The 20,574-nt window shown below is 37.9% G+C and overlaps 2 protein-coding genes across 2 annotated transcripts in view; one reads left to right on the forward strand and one right to left on the reverse strand.

Moving 5' to 3' along the window:
* Nucleotides 1-20,574, forward strand: part of LOC140150644 (uncharacterized) — a 59,497-nt gene that overhangs the window by 13,082 nt on the left and 25,841 nt on the right. The gene's annotated exons all lie outside the window — the stretch shown is intronic.
* Nucleotides 932-5,456, reverse strand: LOC140149536 (uncharacterized). The gene is made up of 5 exons (XM_072171615.1): nt 5,143-5,456; nt 4,197-4,399; nt 3,579-3,877; nt 2,637-3,099; nt 932-939 (listed from the first exon to the last, which is right to left on the reverse strand). The coding sequence occupies exons 1-5, from the start codon at nt 5,427-5,429 to the stop codon at nt 932-934; spliced, it is 1,260 nt and encodes a 419-aa protein (XP_072027716.1). The 5' UTR covers nt 5,430-5,456.

Here is a 20,574-nt window from a genome sequence, read left to right on the forward strand (position 1 = left end):
GAGGAGGGGGTGCACTGAATAATCAGAAGGCCTAATTTTGGTGCTGTGAGTTGCAATGGCTCACTTCCAGCAGAATCCCTAAACAAAATATTTCCTGGTTATGCCCCTGTTTGCATTGACGTACAGATGGTCACATTTGCAATCGAAGGTTAATTTCATAGTCTAATTTTGATGGACATAATTGTGTACATCCATATCAAAATTATGCACTTGTCAGCTGCTGCATGAATCTTATTTCTTTATAATAATTAGGAATAAATTACCAGACTCATCTAAAGTGCAGATAAATTCAAATCATCCCCAAGTCCCATGCTTTTAGGATTTTCTCTGTATTCTAAACCATGTGATTTCAGGGATGATTTGAAGTCAACACCACTTTAGATGAGTCTGGTATTTATTCCTAGCTATTATGTTAAAAGAGACACATGTGGCAGCCTACAAATGCATCCTTTTGGTATGGATGTACATAATTAGTTGGGTGTGATACAGAATAGGCCCAAATTCAGTTGAAATGGAAAATGGCTCCAAAAGAGCAATACAGCTCTGCAACACTTTCATTCATTCATACATAAAACCATTCCTTCATTCACTTGTTCAGTCAATACCTAAAGAAAAAAATCTTCATTCATTGAAGAAGTAGTAAATGAATGACATAGCAAGTGAATGAATGAGTGAGTAAATTAATGAATGAATGAATGAATGAAAGTAAGAAAGAATTATGAACTAAAAGCAAGTAAGAATTTGCAAATAAAATGTTATAACATTTGAAAATAACCTTTGATTGCTTCTGTTGCAAGGTTGGAGAATGATCAGAAGACACTCTTGGACTGAATTTGTGTAAGGGATGGGGTGATTTTCACCTTAGGATTGATTGAAATAAAATCTGAAAACTATATTTCTCTATCATGTAGCTGCTCAAATCACCTGCAGATTAAGTAGCTGTAATGAATTATGCAGAATGAACATAAATATATTTCTCTTGTTAGATGTGAAGTAATGTCAAATGTTACAGATGTAAACTGTCTGCATTGAATTATCATTAGGAATGGAAGATGTTATTTCCGCAAGTCATAAATTCTTCACCAGGAGGTGAACATATCGGCATGGAAGATCGGCAGCATTCACCCTAGGCTACTTAATCTGTCAATGACCTTATTTGCTGCATGTATACAATGCACAAGTTTTCCAAGTACACCTATATAAAGTATTCACCCAGTTTTATAAGCTGCCAATGTTCACAAGTTGTTCATGCACTACAACAAAAATCCTATACCTTTTGTTACAGGATACGTTTTCTTGAATATGACACCTGAAATCTGCATTCAGAAAGTTTGTTATTATCCAAATCAAAAGTGACACTTGATAAGATTCCCAATAGCATATCACAGCAAAGCTATTCTGGGTAAAATGATTACATGCATGAATGTAGACCCATTTTCTGTTGTATAATTAAGAGGCTAATAACTGTGCATGGGTTATTCGAAGGGCATTGTAACAAATTTAACATTTTGCCTTTGGAACCGAGGAATATCCCGAGGGGCACATCCCCTAAGGGTATTCCGAGTTCCAAAACAAAATGTTTAGATTTGTCACAATCCCCTCGTAACAACTAATGCGCAGTTATTAACCCATAATTGATAATTTGCTGAAGCATCCTTTTGGATTTGGACAATAACAGGCTTTGGGGAGAGATCTCCTTTGCATCCTGCTCAATTTCATAAATGGTGTGTAAAATTATGTAGACATCTTCTGTATCTAAATTTACTTGTCTTAATTGTTGTTTCCTTGAAGGACTTACGAACAATGGCAACTGAGGAAGAGTTGTTACTTAGTATCCTAGGTGTAGAAGAGAATAAGCGGGGGTGACTTTGCTTTAAAAATTGACATGATCATGGTGCTATAAATTACAGATTTCTTAACAAGCAAACCATCATGATTTTCAATGTGCTGACAGGAAAATTGGCAGACACATTATGGGACATTTCAATGCAAGTGAAAGACAATATCAGCAGAAACCCACAAAGCCGAGAAACTACCCATTTTTGGGGAGAAATGGTGTGGCTAGGCGAGAAAGGACCAGGAAAGGCAAGAAAGCCTATTTAAAAATGTGAGGAATGGAGATGTTAAGATAACTAAATTAAGTCTTGCTCAGATCATGGGCAAGGTTAGTTATCCAGCAGGTAAGGCGAGGTACAACCACCTGCCACAGACATTTTGTCTGGAATACGACGCAATTAACACCCATTGTTATCATGTTGACTCAATTGGTCATAACCAATTTATTACACTCAACCAGAAAGCCCAGGAAGATGACCAATTGAGTCAACATGATAACAATGGTGTTAATTGGGTGCTACTTCAATTCCGGATAAAATGTCTGTGGCAGGTCTGGATGTGCTGGATGTACCTCCCCTTTCCTTGCCATTTCCTGCCTTTTCTCGCCAAACTTGACCAGGATCTAAGCAAGACTTAGTTATCTTAAACTTGTCATTCCTCACCTTTTTTTAACAGACTACCTCGCCTTTCCTCACCCTTTCTCGCCTAGACTCGCCACTTCTTGCCAAAATGGGTACTTTCTCGCCTTTGTGGGTTTCTATTGATAAGAGCAGCAGAAATTTAAGCATTACAGGACTTACCATGACCTTTCATTGGGGCCCCGCATGTGCGGCATGTTGGCATCTTGCGTGGTCGCTTAGATGTAGAGCCAACATGATAGCCACCAGACAAGTATTGGCTATGGTCCGAATGGCGGAAAGCGTGAGCGGTTCGCTCTAAACGCTTCAAGACACGCTTTCTCTTATTTGTCAGTAATGCTTGGGCTTGAGCTGCTCTTATCCTGAGTTTGTCTTTACTTGCTAAAGTAAGCTGGGAAGAAGTAATGCACTCATTTCCTACTACCTCTGCCATAACTCGTTTACCTGCATCTAGCCAACCAACATTAAAAGAAATAGTTGACAAGCACATTGCTGTCCGAATCTGTGTTGCAGAGCTGTATTGCTCTTTTGGAGCCATTTTCCAGAGCAAGCTGTTGTAGGACTCATTGGCGTTCTGTGTCAGACACTGACTGCAATGCGATAGTAAGTCAACATCAGATAGGTCCTGTTGAAAAATACACAGTTTCACATTCCATTATTAAGTAATGTCCATAATGTGTGATCACTTTGCGATTCATGTTTAATATCAATACTGTCAACATTATTAACATTCACTTGTTGCGATGAAGGTAATTTGTGGTGATATGAGTGGTATAAACTGCACTGAAGGTTATGATGAATACATCTCATGTCAAATATTTTTGATATACAATCCTTTCTTGGTATATACTGCAAAAGATTATTAGTGCTGTTAATAGTCACACATCCATTGAGGAACAGAATATTGAAACTTTCACTCCATTTAAAGCTTATTTATAACTTTGCTTCAGTGCTGTGCTGAAATGAATGGGAGATATGTTGTAATGATCTTACAGAAGATGCCTAGATTTTATATAGTTTTGTGTAAATTAAAAGGAAATTTGATTTAGTTGCTTGGTGCTGTGGTGAAGCTACAAAGTTGCACTATCACATATATATCCTTACATCATATATGGGCTTCATTACTGCTACCATGGCTGGTGTAAATGGATCATCAACTGGTTCAGAGTTGTTAGTACCACTAAGCTCATCTTTCTTAAAATTGCACCAGGTGTCATTTCTTGTCGGGCAGTAACTGTGGTCCCCAGCATAGTGATACAGGCCAGCCATGGTTTCTGCTGACGCTGCTTCAGGATTCCCTTTGTTGGTCCTCAAAGCCTTGCCATAAAATGCTTGCAGCGCATCTACTCTTTTACGGTGGAGACGACCCTTCCCGTCCAATGTCTTCCCGTCAGCAAGTTTCACTCCTTTCACCACACAAAAGAAAAGGAATCAATGAAATCAGCTCGCTTTATGTAATAAATTGAGGTTTTATCTTATTTACATCTGTTTTATGATGTGTCCTGTCAAAATTTAATGACGTTTTAAAAACCACATATGATAAGCTTTTACACTTGTATAAAACTGTATGATACTCCATAGGTAGTTATTGCTACATGATCCTATGGCTGTGGAGCAGGCGTCTACAGGATTTCTCTATGCACAGCAATCATTGTGAAGTACGACTCTGGTCTCCAGCTATATACTGTCCTCTGATGGATGACCAGTGAAAAGGTTAAATACAAACTTTAATTATTAATACCTTTTTCTTCTCTACAAGCTTTCTGAGTCTGCATCCCATCCTCTTCTGTATGTGGCCGACACATTCCTCTTTAACGGTTGTAACATCTGGCCCATATGGCTGCTCCTGTGTAATTCTTGAAAATGAAGACGAATCGCCATCCCCTACATAAGTTGTGTATCTCAGTCCAAGAGTGTCTTCTGATCTGTAAAATGAGTTTCAAATTAACGTCTATGTGAATACACAATATAAAATATAGGACGGAGTACCATCAAATTCCATCAATACAAAAGTTAATCACTTTGTGCATTGCAAGTTGACAACAGCAGAGTGTACAACAGACATTTTGACCCCAAACTGACATCACTGAAATTAAAAGAAGAAACAAATGTTGTACACATCATACAGAAAAATCAAACCAAATGGTGCTTGAGAAATAAATTCATGATTGGTAATAACCTGTTAAACAACCGAGAAATGCCTTCTGCCTCCATTGCCTGGCTAGATCCATCGAAGTTCTTAGGGCACACATCTGAGTGCCCTACAAACCAATCTAAATATTCTTTTGAGCTATGCTCTTCCTCTTTGTGTTTGCTACATTCTCTGTGTGAAAAACAATATGAAGCAAATCAAAATGTAAAAATTAAATCCATGTGAGCAACTACATTGACTCATGATCAGTGTGAAGAGTGTTTATAGTGTTTGTTGAGGTTGTGGAAACTTGCTTGCCAGATTAAATGAAAGCAGTCACTCTGCATGAAGTTCCACAAAACAAAATTGAAGGTATACATGTTGCTCATGAGATGCACAATAATCATGGTTCATACTGTAACAGAGACACATTCAATGTTTGTTATCAAATTGTACATGACTACAATAATACAATTTCCTGACACTTTTCTTGTTAAAATAGAAAATGCTTGATAAGGGAATGTGATGGTTACTTACGAACATAAATTTGAGATATACTCCATGTCCAAAATTTCCCCTGTATCTACACTAATGGCTGTCACCACACAATGGTGTGATGACAGACCCCGGTTCTTCCATGTGCCATCAAAAGATGCGGCACAGTCTACTACCAACTCATCAACAGCCTCGTCCTCCAGGATGGTCTCAGGTGCCACATCTGGCACACTATCATCCAGGATTAGAAATCTTTTTAGCCGCCGCGTTGCTTGTACTTTCATTTCCTGAGTTACTGATATAAGCTGTTGTAAATAACATTTTGTCATGGATTAAGGAACACATTTTTCACATAGAAATGCACTTAGCATTATTATTACACCCCAAAACATTGAAATATATTGTGCAGTTTGTGAGTTACCAACATCATTTTACACTGTTGTCAATGTGATATACAACAATAATGTGATGGTTTAACCAGACCTATGTGATAACTTAGCTACGACACATTATCTTCATGCCTGTGTTCATCGTGGTTTCTGTAAGTTGCAAAGGTATTGTTTTGCTGCAATTTGCTCTTGCGTCCATCATCGTGGAACCTACAGGGTGTGACATGGGTTAAGGCTAGGTTAGAAGTATTTGACCTATCAAAGCATGTGTAAAATGTCTGATTATTTATTTTTTTAAACAAAGAAAGATTACATACACTGAAAAAAAAGGCCAAGTGAATGGCTTTGCAAAATAATACACATGAACCCATTAAATAGTGTAAACTGATATAAATTGGGACCATGCAACATAATCACAATGCTCATAGCTCACCAATATAACATTAACTGAAGAAGGAATATTGACATTTAGTGCACTGTTGACATCCATCACCTTTGCATTTGTGGCTGACATTTAGTGCACTGTTGACATCCATCCCCTTTGCATTTGTGGCTGACATTTAGTGCACTGTTGACATCCATCCCCTTTGCATTTGTGGCTGACATTTAGTGCACTGTTGACATCCATCACCTTTGCATTTGTGGCTGACATTTAGTGCACTGTTGACATCCATCACCTTTGCATTTGTGGCCGACATTTAGTGCACTGTTGACATCCATCACCTTTGCCGTTGTGGCTGTGCAAAAATGATGAAGGGGAGGGGGATTTGCAAATCGCATAGCAAAAATTGCCCAGCCCATCCCGTTTGAATTTTTCCAAAATTTTTTTTCTTTCAATGTTACCCTCTCACAGGGCTCATTATTATTGCACAGCCTCGGGCTAAAATTATGACTAATACATTACTAAATTTACAATGTACATGTAGTAGCAATACGAAATGACAAATTCTGCATGCAAATCAATACCAACTAAATGTGGTAAAATACTGCTCTGAAATTCTGTGGAAGTCTGATGATACATAATACAAATCAAATAAAAAAGTCAATATGATTAGTAATCCAAGTGATGCCATCCTTTGCCATTTTATGTATTAGTTTGACTATTATTATTTCTTAGAGACATTAACACCATGTTACTTCTTCATTGTTGGGCATATATAACCTACACTTTCTGCCATGCTGGCCTCATGTGACCGCCAATGAGATCGCACAAGTGGCTGCGGCAAACTCAGGAAGGCACTTAAGGTGACTGCTGCACTTCTCCCCTTCCCGATACTCCTCATGCCTAAAATAAGGCTCCTTTATACAAAGAAATAGAGGTATGGTACAGCACATAAAACAACAGTATATTAATGTAACAGTAAATGAGGAACTTCAACTTATGGGAAGTTGACATGATGACCATGAAGCATACTTTGCTATTACATTACTGCTGAACAGATTTCCAAGTAACAGATGAAATTTGTGTTTAAAACATATGCAAGGATCATTTCAAACAATCTAACCTGTATCTTTATAGTTAATATTGCACAGTCTAATAGACATGTAGATATGCAAGTGACATTAGTGAATGTGGACTATTTATTATTCCCTCTTTACCGATTAATTTCTTCAGAGTTATGGAGTTTCTCAACAGGCTTTGTGGAGTGATTAAACATATCCGCTTCGGTGTATTTGCGGCACCTAGAATTAGTGCACTGCAGCCCCAGGCGTGTAGCCCATCCGTGATCCTGTTCCACCCAGAGCTGCAGTGCACATCCTGTAGAGAGGCAAAACTTGCACACGCAAGTGTTCTTTATGAATGTTTCCAGCAGATCCACGTCCACAAGACGATTTCCACATTTGCCATCGTCTTCTATTTGAGGCTCTGGTATCTGGGAAATTAAGGACCAAATCAAAATCAATTACACAAAACACAGTAAAGTTTCAGAACAATAACAACTTTGAATATTTATTGTATATCCAATGATGCAACATTCACAGCATACAGTGAATTAAAAAAAACCAAAAAAAACCCACAGCAGCACTCAATCTGGTGAGATTAAACAAATTATATGAACCTGTTGGGCTAAATAAAAAAAGGTGGAATATAATATCTTCTTGTAACTGTAACTACCAACATATATTGAATTGTGCAATTTGATAAAATATGGGCTAAAACATGCACTTTCAGTCACAAACTCAAATACTTAACACAGGTCTATAACCATTCACAATATTGAGCAAGACCCAAAGCTGTAAGAAAGTACTTGTAATCTTACTATTTTATGCTGTGATGATTGCAATACACGTTGTGTGAAGTGAAAAAACACATAGCAGTTCCTAAATCTAAAAGACAATCACATACAAATTAGCTATTTGTTATTACACATTCTGTAATCAAGAGTACCTCTGTTGATATACATGGAGGATTAACATCACATCCTGGATGTAGGATTGGGATGTAGGGTTGTGATGTACATCTTTTCAATGCTCAGTATAGATGACAGACAAGTGTAAATGTTAAGCTCTTCACTATGTCCCTATGATGTGAAACATGGAGATTATGAACTCACAACCAAGATATTATTATTATATATAATGGTATAACTTGTATTTTTATACATACTATTCTAACCAGATATGTTGGCCTCATACTATAATGAACCAATTGTTTTGTCAACCGGGTATTGAACCAGGAACCTTCTGTGAGTCAGGTATTGAGGCCTTGATAACTTGTTGGTAACAGCATCCGCTAAAACAACTGGAAGATCCTGGGTTCAATTAGCGGTCAAGAAATTGACCATCTCAAAAGAAAGATTAGTTATTGCACAATGATTACATAAATAATGAGAAAGGGTATGTATACAAGTGGATATTCATACATGTATGTACTGGTAAATAAAATTGAGCAAGGCTTAGTACATACCCCATTTGAGCCCTAACCCCCCCCGACATTAGCGTACCTGTGTGTGATACATACAAGACTGTGTATCTGTATGGAGCAGTGACTTTGCACAATGGTGCTCTCTGCAGATGCACTGCTTTTAATCTGTCTCAAAAATGTAAACACACAGGAAAGTAACTTGCTGTGAGGAATGTCATACAACATACTGAAATGTTTTGTTGCAAATATTTCCGTCTCCATAACAAATTGTACATTGTGTTGCAAAGTTAAAATGACACTGAAGATTTGCACTGTATTGCAAATTAATAGCAATGCACATGGTGTTCTAAGTTATAGTTGTAAATTAAAATGAAATATCAGTTCTGTCTTAGTGTCTTTTAATGTTGAAGAAATCTTCAGCATTTCAATAGCATGCTTACCTTGGTTTCTGCACGAATAGTGGTGGGTGTGGATCTGCTGGAAACACCTTTATGTGATGGTGGTTGATTCTGCAATTATAAGTTTAATTCATTGTTATTAAATGTATTCCCAATTTCAGTTGGCACTTTACAATATTTACAACATACAAAATTTTGGTGGGTATGTTCCCCCAGAATTTTGAAGTGGTGGGTCTTTACGAGCTGAGAGCGTACCGGTAAAAGGGAAGTCTTTTGGACCTGTTAGTGTTAACAGTCAAAATCATTGGTCTTTTTTGGGTTTCTGGTTGAAAATCACCTGAAAAACATAAATACAAGGAATGAGCAATTTTGGGGTCTTTTAGAGCTGAAATTATCAAAATCAAGGGTGTTTTGGAGCTCTATTTTGGTCACTTTCAGAGCTGCAAAATCCAAAAAGGGGGGTCTTTCCGTGGGAGCATACTTGTATGGCCATTTGTGTTAAATGCCCCCCCCCCCTTGCTGATTGTTTGGCACTACTCAAAAAACTTGGCAACTTGCCGAAAATTGGGCTAGTTTACAAGAGTCAGGTCTACTTTAGCCAGGCTCGTAGCAAGCGGGGGGACAGGGTGGACGAAGTCCATGGGCCCCGGGGGTTCAGGGGCCCCAAGCACAAAGACGAAAATTAAATAAGAGCTGATAATGGAGAGCAGGGTCGGATTTTTATACCCCTCAAATTTTGGGGCCCCAAAATTGGCATATGCATCTTTCTTTTAACCTCAATAACGGCATGTTTTCTGGTCAAAATAGGGCAAAATTGTTCAATTTTCCATGCTTTGCGCGCTTTCAAATAGCAGAATTCATGTTGATCTTGGGCCAAAATAGTCTGAAATTGAATTGAACAAAATATGATAGTCCCCCTTTAGTTAAACCAAAAATTGACAACTGACTTGAGTGCACATGCTTTCCTCGGCACGTGAGTTCGGGGCCTCAAAATTTTGGCCTGGCCCAGGGCCCCCATAAGGTAGGCTAAATCTCGCCTGGTTAAAAGGGCCTGTACTGCTACTTGTCCATGGCCCCTGAGGCTCTTGCTACGCCCCTGACTTTAGCGCTGAAAACATTTGGCAACACTCCACAGAACTCAGTCATCCAAGAAACGTGACTGATCTGAAACTCAAATCATGTGGACAAATCAGGGGATGTGTGTGTACAATAGAAAATAAATTATCAAACAATGATGACAGTCACATGAAGTATGACCATGCTGGCTTTACCTTTTTGGAGGCACTGGGCCAGGCCAAAATTTGGAGGCCCAAACTCACCGTAAGGAAGGATATGCACTTAAGTGGACAAGTTTGGTTTAGGTATAAGATCCATAATGGCAGCGGAACCATTACAATTTAGAGACAGACACGCATATATTTAACCAGGATATTTGCGCCAGAAGAGCACAAAAATGAAGTGAAATTTGCTATGGGCCAGTGCCCAAGAAGCACTCAAAATTGTGCAATTTGCCCTATTTTGGCCAAAAACATGGTAATTTTGGGCCACAAAGCAAGATCCATAACTCAATTGTAGAGGCCCCAAAATTATGGGGCCATGGAACAAGGTCCATGGGTAATAGCCAAAAATGTGTCTTTACCTTGCTAGTATTCCTCTTCTCTGGAACAAACCCACTACTTGTTGATGGTTCATTTTCCATTCTAGCTGACTTGCCCAGTGGGCACACCCGACGTTGAAATCACGTTGAAATCAGGTTGACGTTTCGACGTTGAAATCACGTTGTATTTGCAAATCGACTCTAACCTGATTTCAACCCGATTTCAACGTTGATTCAACGTCGAAATTTCAACCTAATTTCAACCTGAATTTCATGTTGTATTAAACGCCGAAATATCAACCTGAATTTAATCCGATTTTAACCTGATATTTATTTAAATATAATTATTATATAGTAATAAATTTATACGTACCCACTTGTAGAACCTCACCGCTGTGGTCCGTCTGGGAGAATATTATCATGAATTCATGATTATAGGCTAGGATTGGTATCGCCCTGGGTAACTGGTATCGCCGTCGTTGTCGGTGCAGAGGGCCGGTGCAGTCGGCACCCATACGCGGGATGCAACCGGGTGTGGAGTCGTGGTGAGCCGCGCGCAGTGGTCGGTGCAGAGGGCCGGTGCAGTCGGCATCCATACGCGGGAGTCTACCGGGTGTGGTGTCAGTTGGCCTCGTGCAGTGGAGCATGCGTCGGAGTCGGAGGGCCGGTGCAGTCGGCACCGCAACGCGGGAGGCCATCGGGTGCGCGGGCCCGTGCCCGCGCGCGTGCGCGGCGGTCATGTTTTGACCAAAAATCACATTTTTGACCAAAAATCACATTTTGGACCAAAATCACATTTTGACCAAAAATCACATTTTGACCAAAAATCACATTTTGACCAAAAATCACATTTTGAACAAATAACACATTTTTGACCGAAAATCCTATTTTTGACCAAATATCACATTTTAGACCAAAAATCACATTTTGACCAAGAGTACATTTTAAACCAAAAATCACATTTTGACCATGAATCACATTTTTTTTATTATAAATCACATTTTTGACCCCTGACCAAAAATCACGTTTTGAAAAAAAAAACATATTTGACCAAAAATCACATTTATGACCAAAAATGACATTTTTACCAAAAAACACATTTTGTCAAAAATCAAATTTTTGCCCAAAAATCACATTTTTTTTCAAGATGGCCACCACTGAGTAAACATGCAACTTGGGCAATCTTCTTAGTATTCGATTTTGCTAATTTCTCACCTTTTTATCGTAAAAGCCTCAATTAAAACCTATTTTTAACCTTCAAATCCTAAATAGCTTTCCAAAGATTTTACGTGCAAAGTAAGCGTCGCGTTTTAGGCCATAAGTCGAGTTACCTTGAACTTTGAAATTTATTTTTGATATCATCATCATATAAATTTGTCAACGTCGTCGTAGCAAACACAAAACATTTTACAGATAACGTTTTATTGTTGGTTAAATATAAAGGGTATAAAAACGTTTTAATAACGTTCTAAAACACTTTTGAAAAATAGATGCACGATATATTAACATGTTATTATAGAGTTGACAAAGCATTTTTTGTACCTTTATAATGCAAGTAATCTATACTATTAAAGAGGAACTTGCCGATAATCGATACTTTGAAGAGGAACTGATCGATTCATTGGTATCATGTCAGAGATTATAGATGACAAATAAATTAATAAATAGATAAATAAATAAGTTCTAGCATTTCCAGATGAATGGTAATTGCATAGATAAATAGATAAATTAATAAATACAAATAATTATTTGGATTTATTTGGTGGATCAACCAATGGTGGCCCGTCATTTCGTTGCCATGCTATAGGCCTACGCACATTAATACGCACACACGCATAGCAACCCAGCGAGCGAGCACGCGTCAACCTCAAGATGCAAAAATGGCAGAGACGGTACGAAAATTGCGACAGTAAAATTTACTGTGCTCGGGGCTATTACCGTGTAATGCTGTTACCGTTAGAAGATTTTAAAGAGTTATGTCATCATATTGAGGGGGGTCACCGACCATGGGGGTGGGGCTTGATGGCCGCAGTTTTTCGGCAATTTTCCTGTGGAATTTTCTAAATTTTCAGATCGATCGGAGGCACACGCCTGTCCATATCACGCTACACGCAACTGATTTAAAGGTATGTAAATTTGTAATTTGAAAATAAATTTTGAGTTTTGATGCGTTTGACTATAACTTGAGTAGGCCTAGCTAGAGAGGAAGAAAGACAGAGTAGGAGAAAGGGAAAGAAAAACCTAACGTAAGAGATATAGATAGAAGGAAAAATACAGAGAGGGAAAATGAGAAAGAAGTAAAGAAATGATGTGAGCATGAAAGTAAAGAGAGATAGAAGGACTGAGAACGAAGGAAAATAAGAAAGAAAGAAATGAAAGGAAAGAAAGGTTTAATGACAAGGAGCCCTGGCGAGAAATAAATAAATAAATGGTGGGAAAGGGTAGGAATGAAAGAAAGTGAGGACGGAAGGATGTGTCGAAAAGAAAGAAAGGAAGGTATGCGGGTACCCGTTTATTCAGAGGATAATGTCCAGAGATCCAGGGGAAGTGACAAATGGAAAGAAAGAAGTCAAAAAAAGGTATGGCCTACCAAAAATACGCAAAATGGATTTGTGTTTTGGTCAAATTCTAATATGCAAATACGTGTTATTGGGCTGGTAAAAGCAATACTAATTGCCATAATTACCATTTCCCCCACCCCACCACCTGAAGTTACGCCTATGTAACTCAACCTTCTTGAAACCCAATGTTGCTATAGTATAGGCCTACTTGATGAAACAGAAACAAATTTAAAAGAAAGAACGAACGAACGAAAGAAAGAAACGGCCACATACATGCGTGCAAAACTGGAACAAATTCGCACGAAGACCGCAAAAATGGACAGACAGAAAGAAAGACAAAAGAAAAGCAGACAGACAGACAGAAAGAAAGAAAGACAACGACAGAAAGACAGAAAGAAAGACAGACAGAAAGAAAGAAAGAAAGAAAGACAAAGAAAGAAAGACAGAAAGAAAGAAAGACAGAAAGAAAGAAAGAAAAAAAGAAAGAATGAAAGAAAGAATGAAAGAAAGAAAGAAAGCAAGAAAGAGAAAGGGTGAGAGAAACGAAAAGAAAGAATGGGAAAGACAAAAAAAGACAGGCAGACAGAAAGAAAGAAAGAAAGAAAGAGCTAGAGAGAGAGAGAGAGAGAAAGAAAGGGAACAAGTAAAGGGGGGGGCAGGCGGGCAATTCCCTCCCCACACTTTTGTTGGTCATTCAGGGGATTCTGCGGGAAAACAATTTGCCCTTCACACTCCTAATCAGACTCCATGCTCCATGCGGGGGAACTGAACAACCTCCCCCCTTTCAATGTGCTGCGCACGCGCGCCACTACGGAAAAGTAAGAAATGGAAAAAGATAGAGAGAGAAACTGAACGAGCTGGTAAAAGCAATACTAATTGCCATAATTACCATTTCCCCCACCCCACCACCTGAAGTTACGCCTATGTAACTCAACCTTCTTGAAACCCAATGTTGCTATAGTATAGGCCTATAATGAAACAGAAACAAATTTAAAAGAAAGAACGAACGAACGAAAGAAAGAAACGGCCACATACATGCGTGCAAAAGTGGAACAAATTCGCACGAAGACCGCAAAAATGGACAGACAGAAAGAAAGACAAAAGAAAAGCAGACAGACAGACAGACAGAAAGAAAGAAAGACAACGACAGAAAGACAGAACGAAAGACAGACAGAAAGAAAGAAAGAAAGACAAAGAAAGAAAGACAGAAAGAAAGAAAGACAGAAAGAAAAAAAGAAAGAATGAAAGAAAGAATGAAAGAAAGAAAGCAAGAAAGAGAAAGGGTGAGAGAAACGAAAAGAAAAAGAATGGGAAAGACAAAAAAGACAGGCAGACAGAAAGAAAGAAAGAAAGAAAGAGCTAGAGAGAGAGAGAGAAAGAAAGGGAACAAGTAAAGGGGGGGGGGGGGGGCAGGCGGGCAATTCCCCTCCCCCCCCCGCACTTTTGTTGGTCATTCGGGGGATTCGTGGGAAAAAATTTGCCCCTTCACACTCCTAATCAGACTCCATGCTCCATGCGGGGGAACTGAACAACCTCCCCCTCCCCTTTCAATGTGCTGCGCACGCCACTACGGAAAAGTAAGAAATGGAAAAAGATAGAGAGAGAAACTGAACGAAAAAAAGGAAAGACAAAGAAAAAATAAGTCATATGGGTGTTTGATACAAAAATTACGCAAAAGATTATGCTAAAGGAAATCGTTTGCAAAATGGAGGCAACAAATTGTACCACATCACTGACCGAGTAGGCCCTAATAATTGAGCTGTTAAATCGATACCAATTGTCATGATTACCATTTTCCATCGTTTATGCTAACCGCTCCCGTTTACTAACCGCTCCCGTTTACTCATCTAGCGGGGGCCCGCGCGAAGCGCGGGTACCCGCTAGTAGTAATAAATGGCAACTGCCTTAGCTGAAAACAACAACAAACACATGTACATACAGGACACTTCTTTCACCTATTATTGGTATAAAATCAACCAGGAATATTATAGTGCTCTAGCTGCAGAACAAGGTAATCCATTATTTTTTTTTTAAGATGGTATAGCCACGTTCATAGTGGCTGCCGCCTTAGCTGGAAAACACCAAAAACACTTAAATAGTTTTGTGTGTCTTAAAAAAACCTGCATGTTCTAAAGACACAAAACTAGAAACAGTTCTCTCAATAATTTTTTATTAATCAAAAATATGGGTCAAAATTTTTGACCAAAATTTGGGATATTTTAAGGTCCTTATTCAAGAAATTGAGAAAATTGTTTCTAATTTTATTTTGTGTCTTTAGAACATAATATACAATTTTAAGGGATCTGGAATGAATATTTTTTGTGGGACATGAGAGCACATCAGACATATCGAATTGCATTCTGAATACGGAGAATGTCTTTCTGATATCAAATAATTTTCATTTTTTTAAATTCACGATACAATACAAATTTTATGACAAATTATTAAAATTTGATATTTTTCACATTTTTGATATATAACAGTCCTCGAAGTAAATTTTATAAATCTAATGATATATTCTTAAAGTGTATGTAGCTGGGAGGAAAAGCCGACGATCAATTGAAAAATTTGACCTTTCATATTGAAGATAAAAAAATAGATTTTTTCCCCAAAAGACCTAATTTTTTTGGTGTTTTGGGGAAAAAATCATCAGATTTATGAAGTTTACTTCGAGTACTGTTAAATATTAAAAATATCAGTTTTTAATGATTTGCTCAAATGTGTATTACATTGCGAATTAAAAAAAATCAAAATTATTTAATATCAGAAGGACATTCTTCGTATTCAGACTGCAATTAGATATGTCTGATGTGCTCTAATGTCCCACAATAAATACTGTCCAAACGTGCATACTCCATCCCTTAAGAGAGTTTGAATTCAGGGTAAGTTATGGTTTCATATTTTGAAACATATTCTCCTATACATCGCAAATCCAAAATAAAATCAGCTCCGTCCTTTTGATTTTCAAGTTACGTTACCATGGTTACATGTATCATACTTTGATACAATTTGTATCTAAACGCATCCTGAACACTTATATCCCGTCTTCAACACTGTTATTACGTTTGGCTAAGTGACATGCATGTTTAGATACATGTACATGTATGTAACAAGTAACAACATCATAGGACTTCCTACCATGAAGATGTGTGTCACACATCGAAAATTCAAGGTTGCTTGGAATTTTGGGCTGAAAGTCATTTTAAACTTTTAGAAATTAGATATGTAAGCTTTTTATTTGTGATTTGTGATGTTTAGGAGTTGGAGTTGCCAAAAATACCTATCGTTTCGTGAAAATGTGGAAAACAATATTTTCTTTTATTCCTAAGCACTTCGTCTCCGGCAATCATAACATCATGCCTTATAAATTTATGTTAGAAAAATAATAATCAAGCACGAATCACATGGTCGCCATGAGTTTGTTTTAGATAAAACCACGTGATTCGTGCTTGATAATTATTTTTCTTACATATAATAGGGCATAATGTTGTGATAGGCGGAGCCTTCCTAAAACGTGTGTATTTGTTTAAAAAGTGTTAGAGCTGGACATTTAGAGCCTAAATACATTAGATTTAGTTATGGTTCTCAAAAGAACTCGTGAATTTTCAGAAAGCTGTTTGTGTTAAAGTGCGAGGGTTATCCATAGGCCTATGTATGTACTAGGAGGACACTTTAGAACTTGACCCTTTTGGAACCTTTTAAGAATGTACTGGATGCAATGTGCCCATTATACTTAATGTTAATATAGGGTTTCCCCTGGCTTGCGTAAAAATCTTGAGTAAAATCAAGTTTTTCTTCTTTTCACGTTACAACTTACTTAAAACTTCTGATACCATGTAAGATATCTTTAACATAATTATGGTTTCTAAGTCCTGACTTTTACACGTATAACTAAACTTGAAATTGTTGACAGATTATACAACTGAATACTTCTATTTTTCTCATCGAAGAACTTCACAGAACTTTCTTAGACTGATGATCAGATCATATACAGATAGTGTGATCAATAGCTTTGGAAGTGTTCTGCGTTTGCAATCCACCCTTCAACGTATTCAAAGGATCCTTGTCGTGCTCAGTTTAAGCTGAAGGAGATAAGCATCGAAAACGTCAACCCTATCAGTAGGCTTATATCGCATTGATGATGTCATCAATACCAATATTAAGAAAATCTAGACCAGAATCTGTATTTGCTTGCTTAGTTCTTTCTATGTCAAGACACATATCAAGGCAATAACAGCTGTTATCATTAAGCTGATGGGTTTGCACATTTTTTGACCAAAAATCACATTTTTGACCAAAACACTTCAGTGAAGCTGGTCCATTTCACAGTTCCTGGAATGTGAGGCGTGAGTTCATTCCATCTGCGGGCTATATGGAATGAATGATGACTAACAACCCCGGGGGGGGCACTCACATTTCCCAGCTATACGGGTATGTGCCGCGGCGACGACCCCCTTTTTCAGAGCCGCTAGCCGTTCCTTAGACCCTCTGAATTCATTGATTGCCCGCTCTGAAGCCCCGAAAATTTTCTAGCCGTTCCATAGACCCTCAGATCATCGATTTCCGCTCTCATTGGCATCTTGACAGGCGTGTTTTCTGTCCTACTATTTCAAGCCCAAAAGCTACTTTTGCGAGCTCAAAAACTTCAAATGGGAATTTTCCATAAATTTCTTCCCCATTGAAACACATTGTATTAGGAGTAAGGTGAACTTTGGGCGGGATTTTGGGCTCCTTTAGTAGTGGCAACACTGGTTTGTTGTTAAACAGCACTGCACTGTCGAGTGCCTGCCGCGATGCCGATGCCTTCAGCTGATGAACATTTTGCTAGAAATAAATGATTTTGAGATCTCTTTTGGGAATAAAATTGCCAAATACGAGGAAAAGTACCTGAAATAATTGTGTGCACATCCTTGCAGCTGGCCATAACAGTGAATTAAAAGGTAATTTACGATCTACTGGTCTAGTGGAATGGTGTCAAATTCTGCACACTTCACTCAATCATCTCATGCAGTTCAATGTAGTCAATGTTTTACTTTTCGGCACTGAAAAAAATATTTTTGTGGGTTTGTTTTTATGGTGGGCGTTTTATGTAGTGCTGCTAGCTGCTGCTATAATTATCAGTAGGCTAATAGCATAGATTGTAGGTCTGCAGGGTCTAGTAATTTGATTCGAATGCTGTTTTGCTTTGCTGAGATTTTCATCGTAATAGGCCAAACAGACCTATTTTGCATTAATGGTTTTCCTGATTTAATAATTTAATGCACAATTCAAAGTGAAATCAATTCCTTCAAAAATCTGTGGCAAAAACGCAACAAAATTGAACCCTGGTTTGGCCTGCATGGTTTAGTTGCCGAGATTTTTCAGATTTTGGCGGCTGATCAGTTCCCAAGACCCCCCTTTTGCCGGTCAAACAGTTCCCAAGACCCCCCTTTTTGACCGGCCGATCAGTTCCCTAGACCCCCCTTTTTGGCCTGCCGATCAGTTCCTTAGACCTCAAGTTCGAAACTGGCGGTGGCACACCCCTACCCAAAAAAAATTGAGTGCCCCCCCCGGGCTAACAACTTAAGTTAGATCTTGAACGGATGAGTAGTATGTGGCAGCAACTGCTCAACAATGGACTTTATTCAGTGTAGGAGTTGGTCCATGCCATGCCGTGCCAGTTTACTCCATCTTTGATTTGACCGTGCTCTTATGTATTAAAATTATGGCTCTCTCAAGTTGTCAGTTCATCCGAAATCTTTGGCTGCATCTAAACTTTCTAAGTTAAGTCAATTTTCTTGATGCTTTATACATTGTACATTGTCATGGACTATAGTCTGTCTATTGCATGGCCAATCTTGTTTTGATTCCATTGTCACGTGGCACAACAACAGGTCAGCTGTAACGACAAAAATAACAATTTAGGGATTTAAAAATACAATTATTTCCATAATTTACACATACAAAAACATTATATTTGACATAGACTTACAGTACGATTAATATGCTTAATGTAAAATAGGCATAGGCCAGGCCTACTGAAGGTAGACCTGTTACTCCTGACTGTTTAGGGTAATTCTGCTGAACAATTCTTAGGGCCATTCTTGGGACCAAAAAGAGGGAAAGTATAACTTATCTTTGCTCCTTTAGACACATGCTTTAGACTAGAGAAATTATTTGGGGATGTGAAATCTTCTGCCTAAAAAAATCTGCCTAAAGAGTGTTCAACACTAATTGGCTCATGCTTGCACATGTTTAAAGTAGGCATACTCAGAGAACATGATATTTTTGACATAGAGCAGTGATAAGTTTTAATGAAAAATTAAAAATAGCCTCACTTTCTTTCTAGAGAACTGCAGATTGCACCTTAATGTTGAATCTATTTGAGGAAGATCTTTACGACCTTTAATAACTTGGAAGGTATAGGCCTATTATAATAGCTTTAAGGGCCTAAATCTCGTGAATACAAATACTGAATAAAGTTCATAATTCATTTAGCCTATTAAAAACGAAGATAAGTAGATTATTAATATTAGGGTCATATGATGTATATTTGTAATTTAACCTTAAGTCTCTCAGAAAAGATTAGATATAGGCCTACCCGTTATGTTTACTAAACGGTTGCAACTAGGCCTACCAAGGAAGCACAAACGAACATTAACATGATTAATTTTGAATAGGGGATGCCCTCCTGATATATTTACTAATTGAAATTTTTTGAAATTCGCGATGCAATAAAATTTTGGGGCAAATTATTAAAATGGCAATTTTGACATTTAACAGTTCTCATCAAAGTAAACTTAATAAATCGAATGATATCTACTTGAAGTGTATGTAGCTGGGATGAAAAGCCAACTATCAATTGACAAATTTGACCTTTCATATATAGATTTTTCCCCAAAAGACCTAAATTTTGTTGGGGAACAATCTATATCTTCAATAGGAAAGGTCAAAATGTTCATATGATTGACGGCCGCTCGTCCCAGTTACATACACTTTAAGTATATCATTAGATTTATAGAATTTACTTCGAGGACTGTTTCAAAAATATCAATTTTTAATCTCGAATTTCAAAAAATTATTTGATACCGTACTAGAAGGACATTCCTCGTATTCAAATCAAAATGCAATTAGATATGTCTGATGTGCTCTCAGGTCCCACACAAAATACGTGAAAACGTTGCTATCCGAGCTCTTAAGCTCTATCTATTTGAAAAGAACTTTATTCCACAAATTCCACTAGCCTAGTCTAACTAAATATTACTGGTACTACTATTTACGCCTAGCCATATTTATAGGCCTGGGCCATGTATGCTTCATAATTCTGCGCTTATTAAAATATCATTTTGTCAGTGGGATGTGGACTTCCACGAACTTGGTATCACTATCACTCAGTTTATTATTTTAAAAAATAATTGTCATTTTGACATTGAAATTCATGTCAAATCATCAAAGACACATCTAGTCTGCCCTACCAGTAACTTAATGTCTAAAAAATACACTAGAGATAATGATTTGCGCTTACAGAGCGCAGACAATCGCAAGGCATGTAACTCTTTAATGACCATTTGACCTGACCTTTGACCTTAATGTTTCCCGGGCCACGAAGTTTGTTGTCACCGAAATTGAGCCCCATATCCATTACAGAAAATGAAATTACGGTATAAGATTTGACCCCAGTTAA

The sequence above is a fragment of the Amphiura filiformis genome, chromosome 4 (genome assembly GCF_039555335.1).
Source record: "Amphiura filiformis chromosome 4, Afil_fr2py, whole genome shotgun sequence".
Classification (NCBI taxonomy): Eukaryota; Metazoa; Echinodermata; class Ophiuroidea; order Amphilepidida; family Amphiuridae; genus Amphiura; species Amphiura filiformis.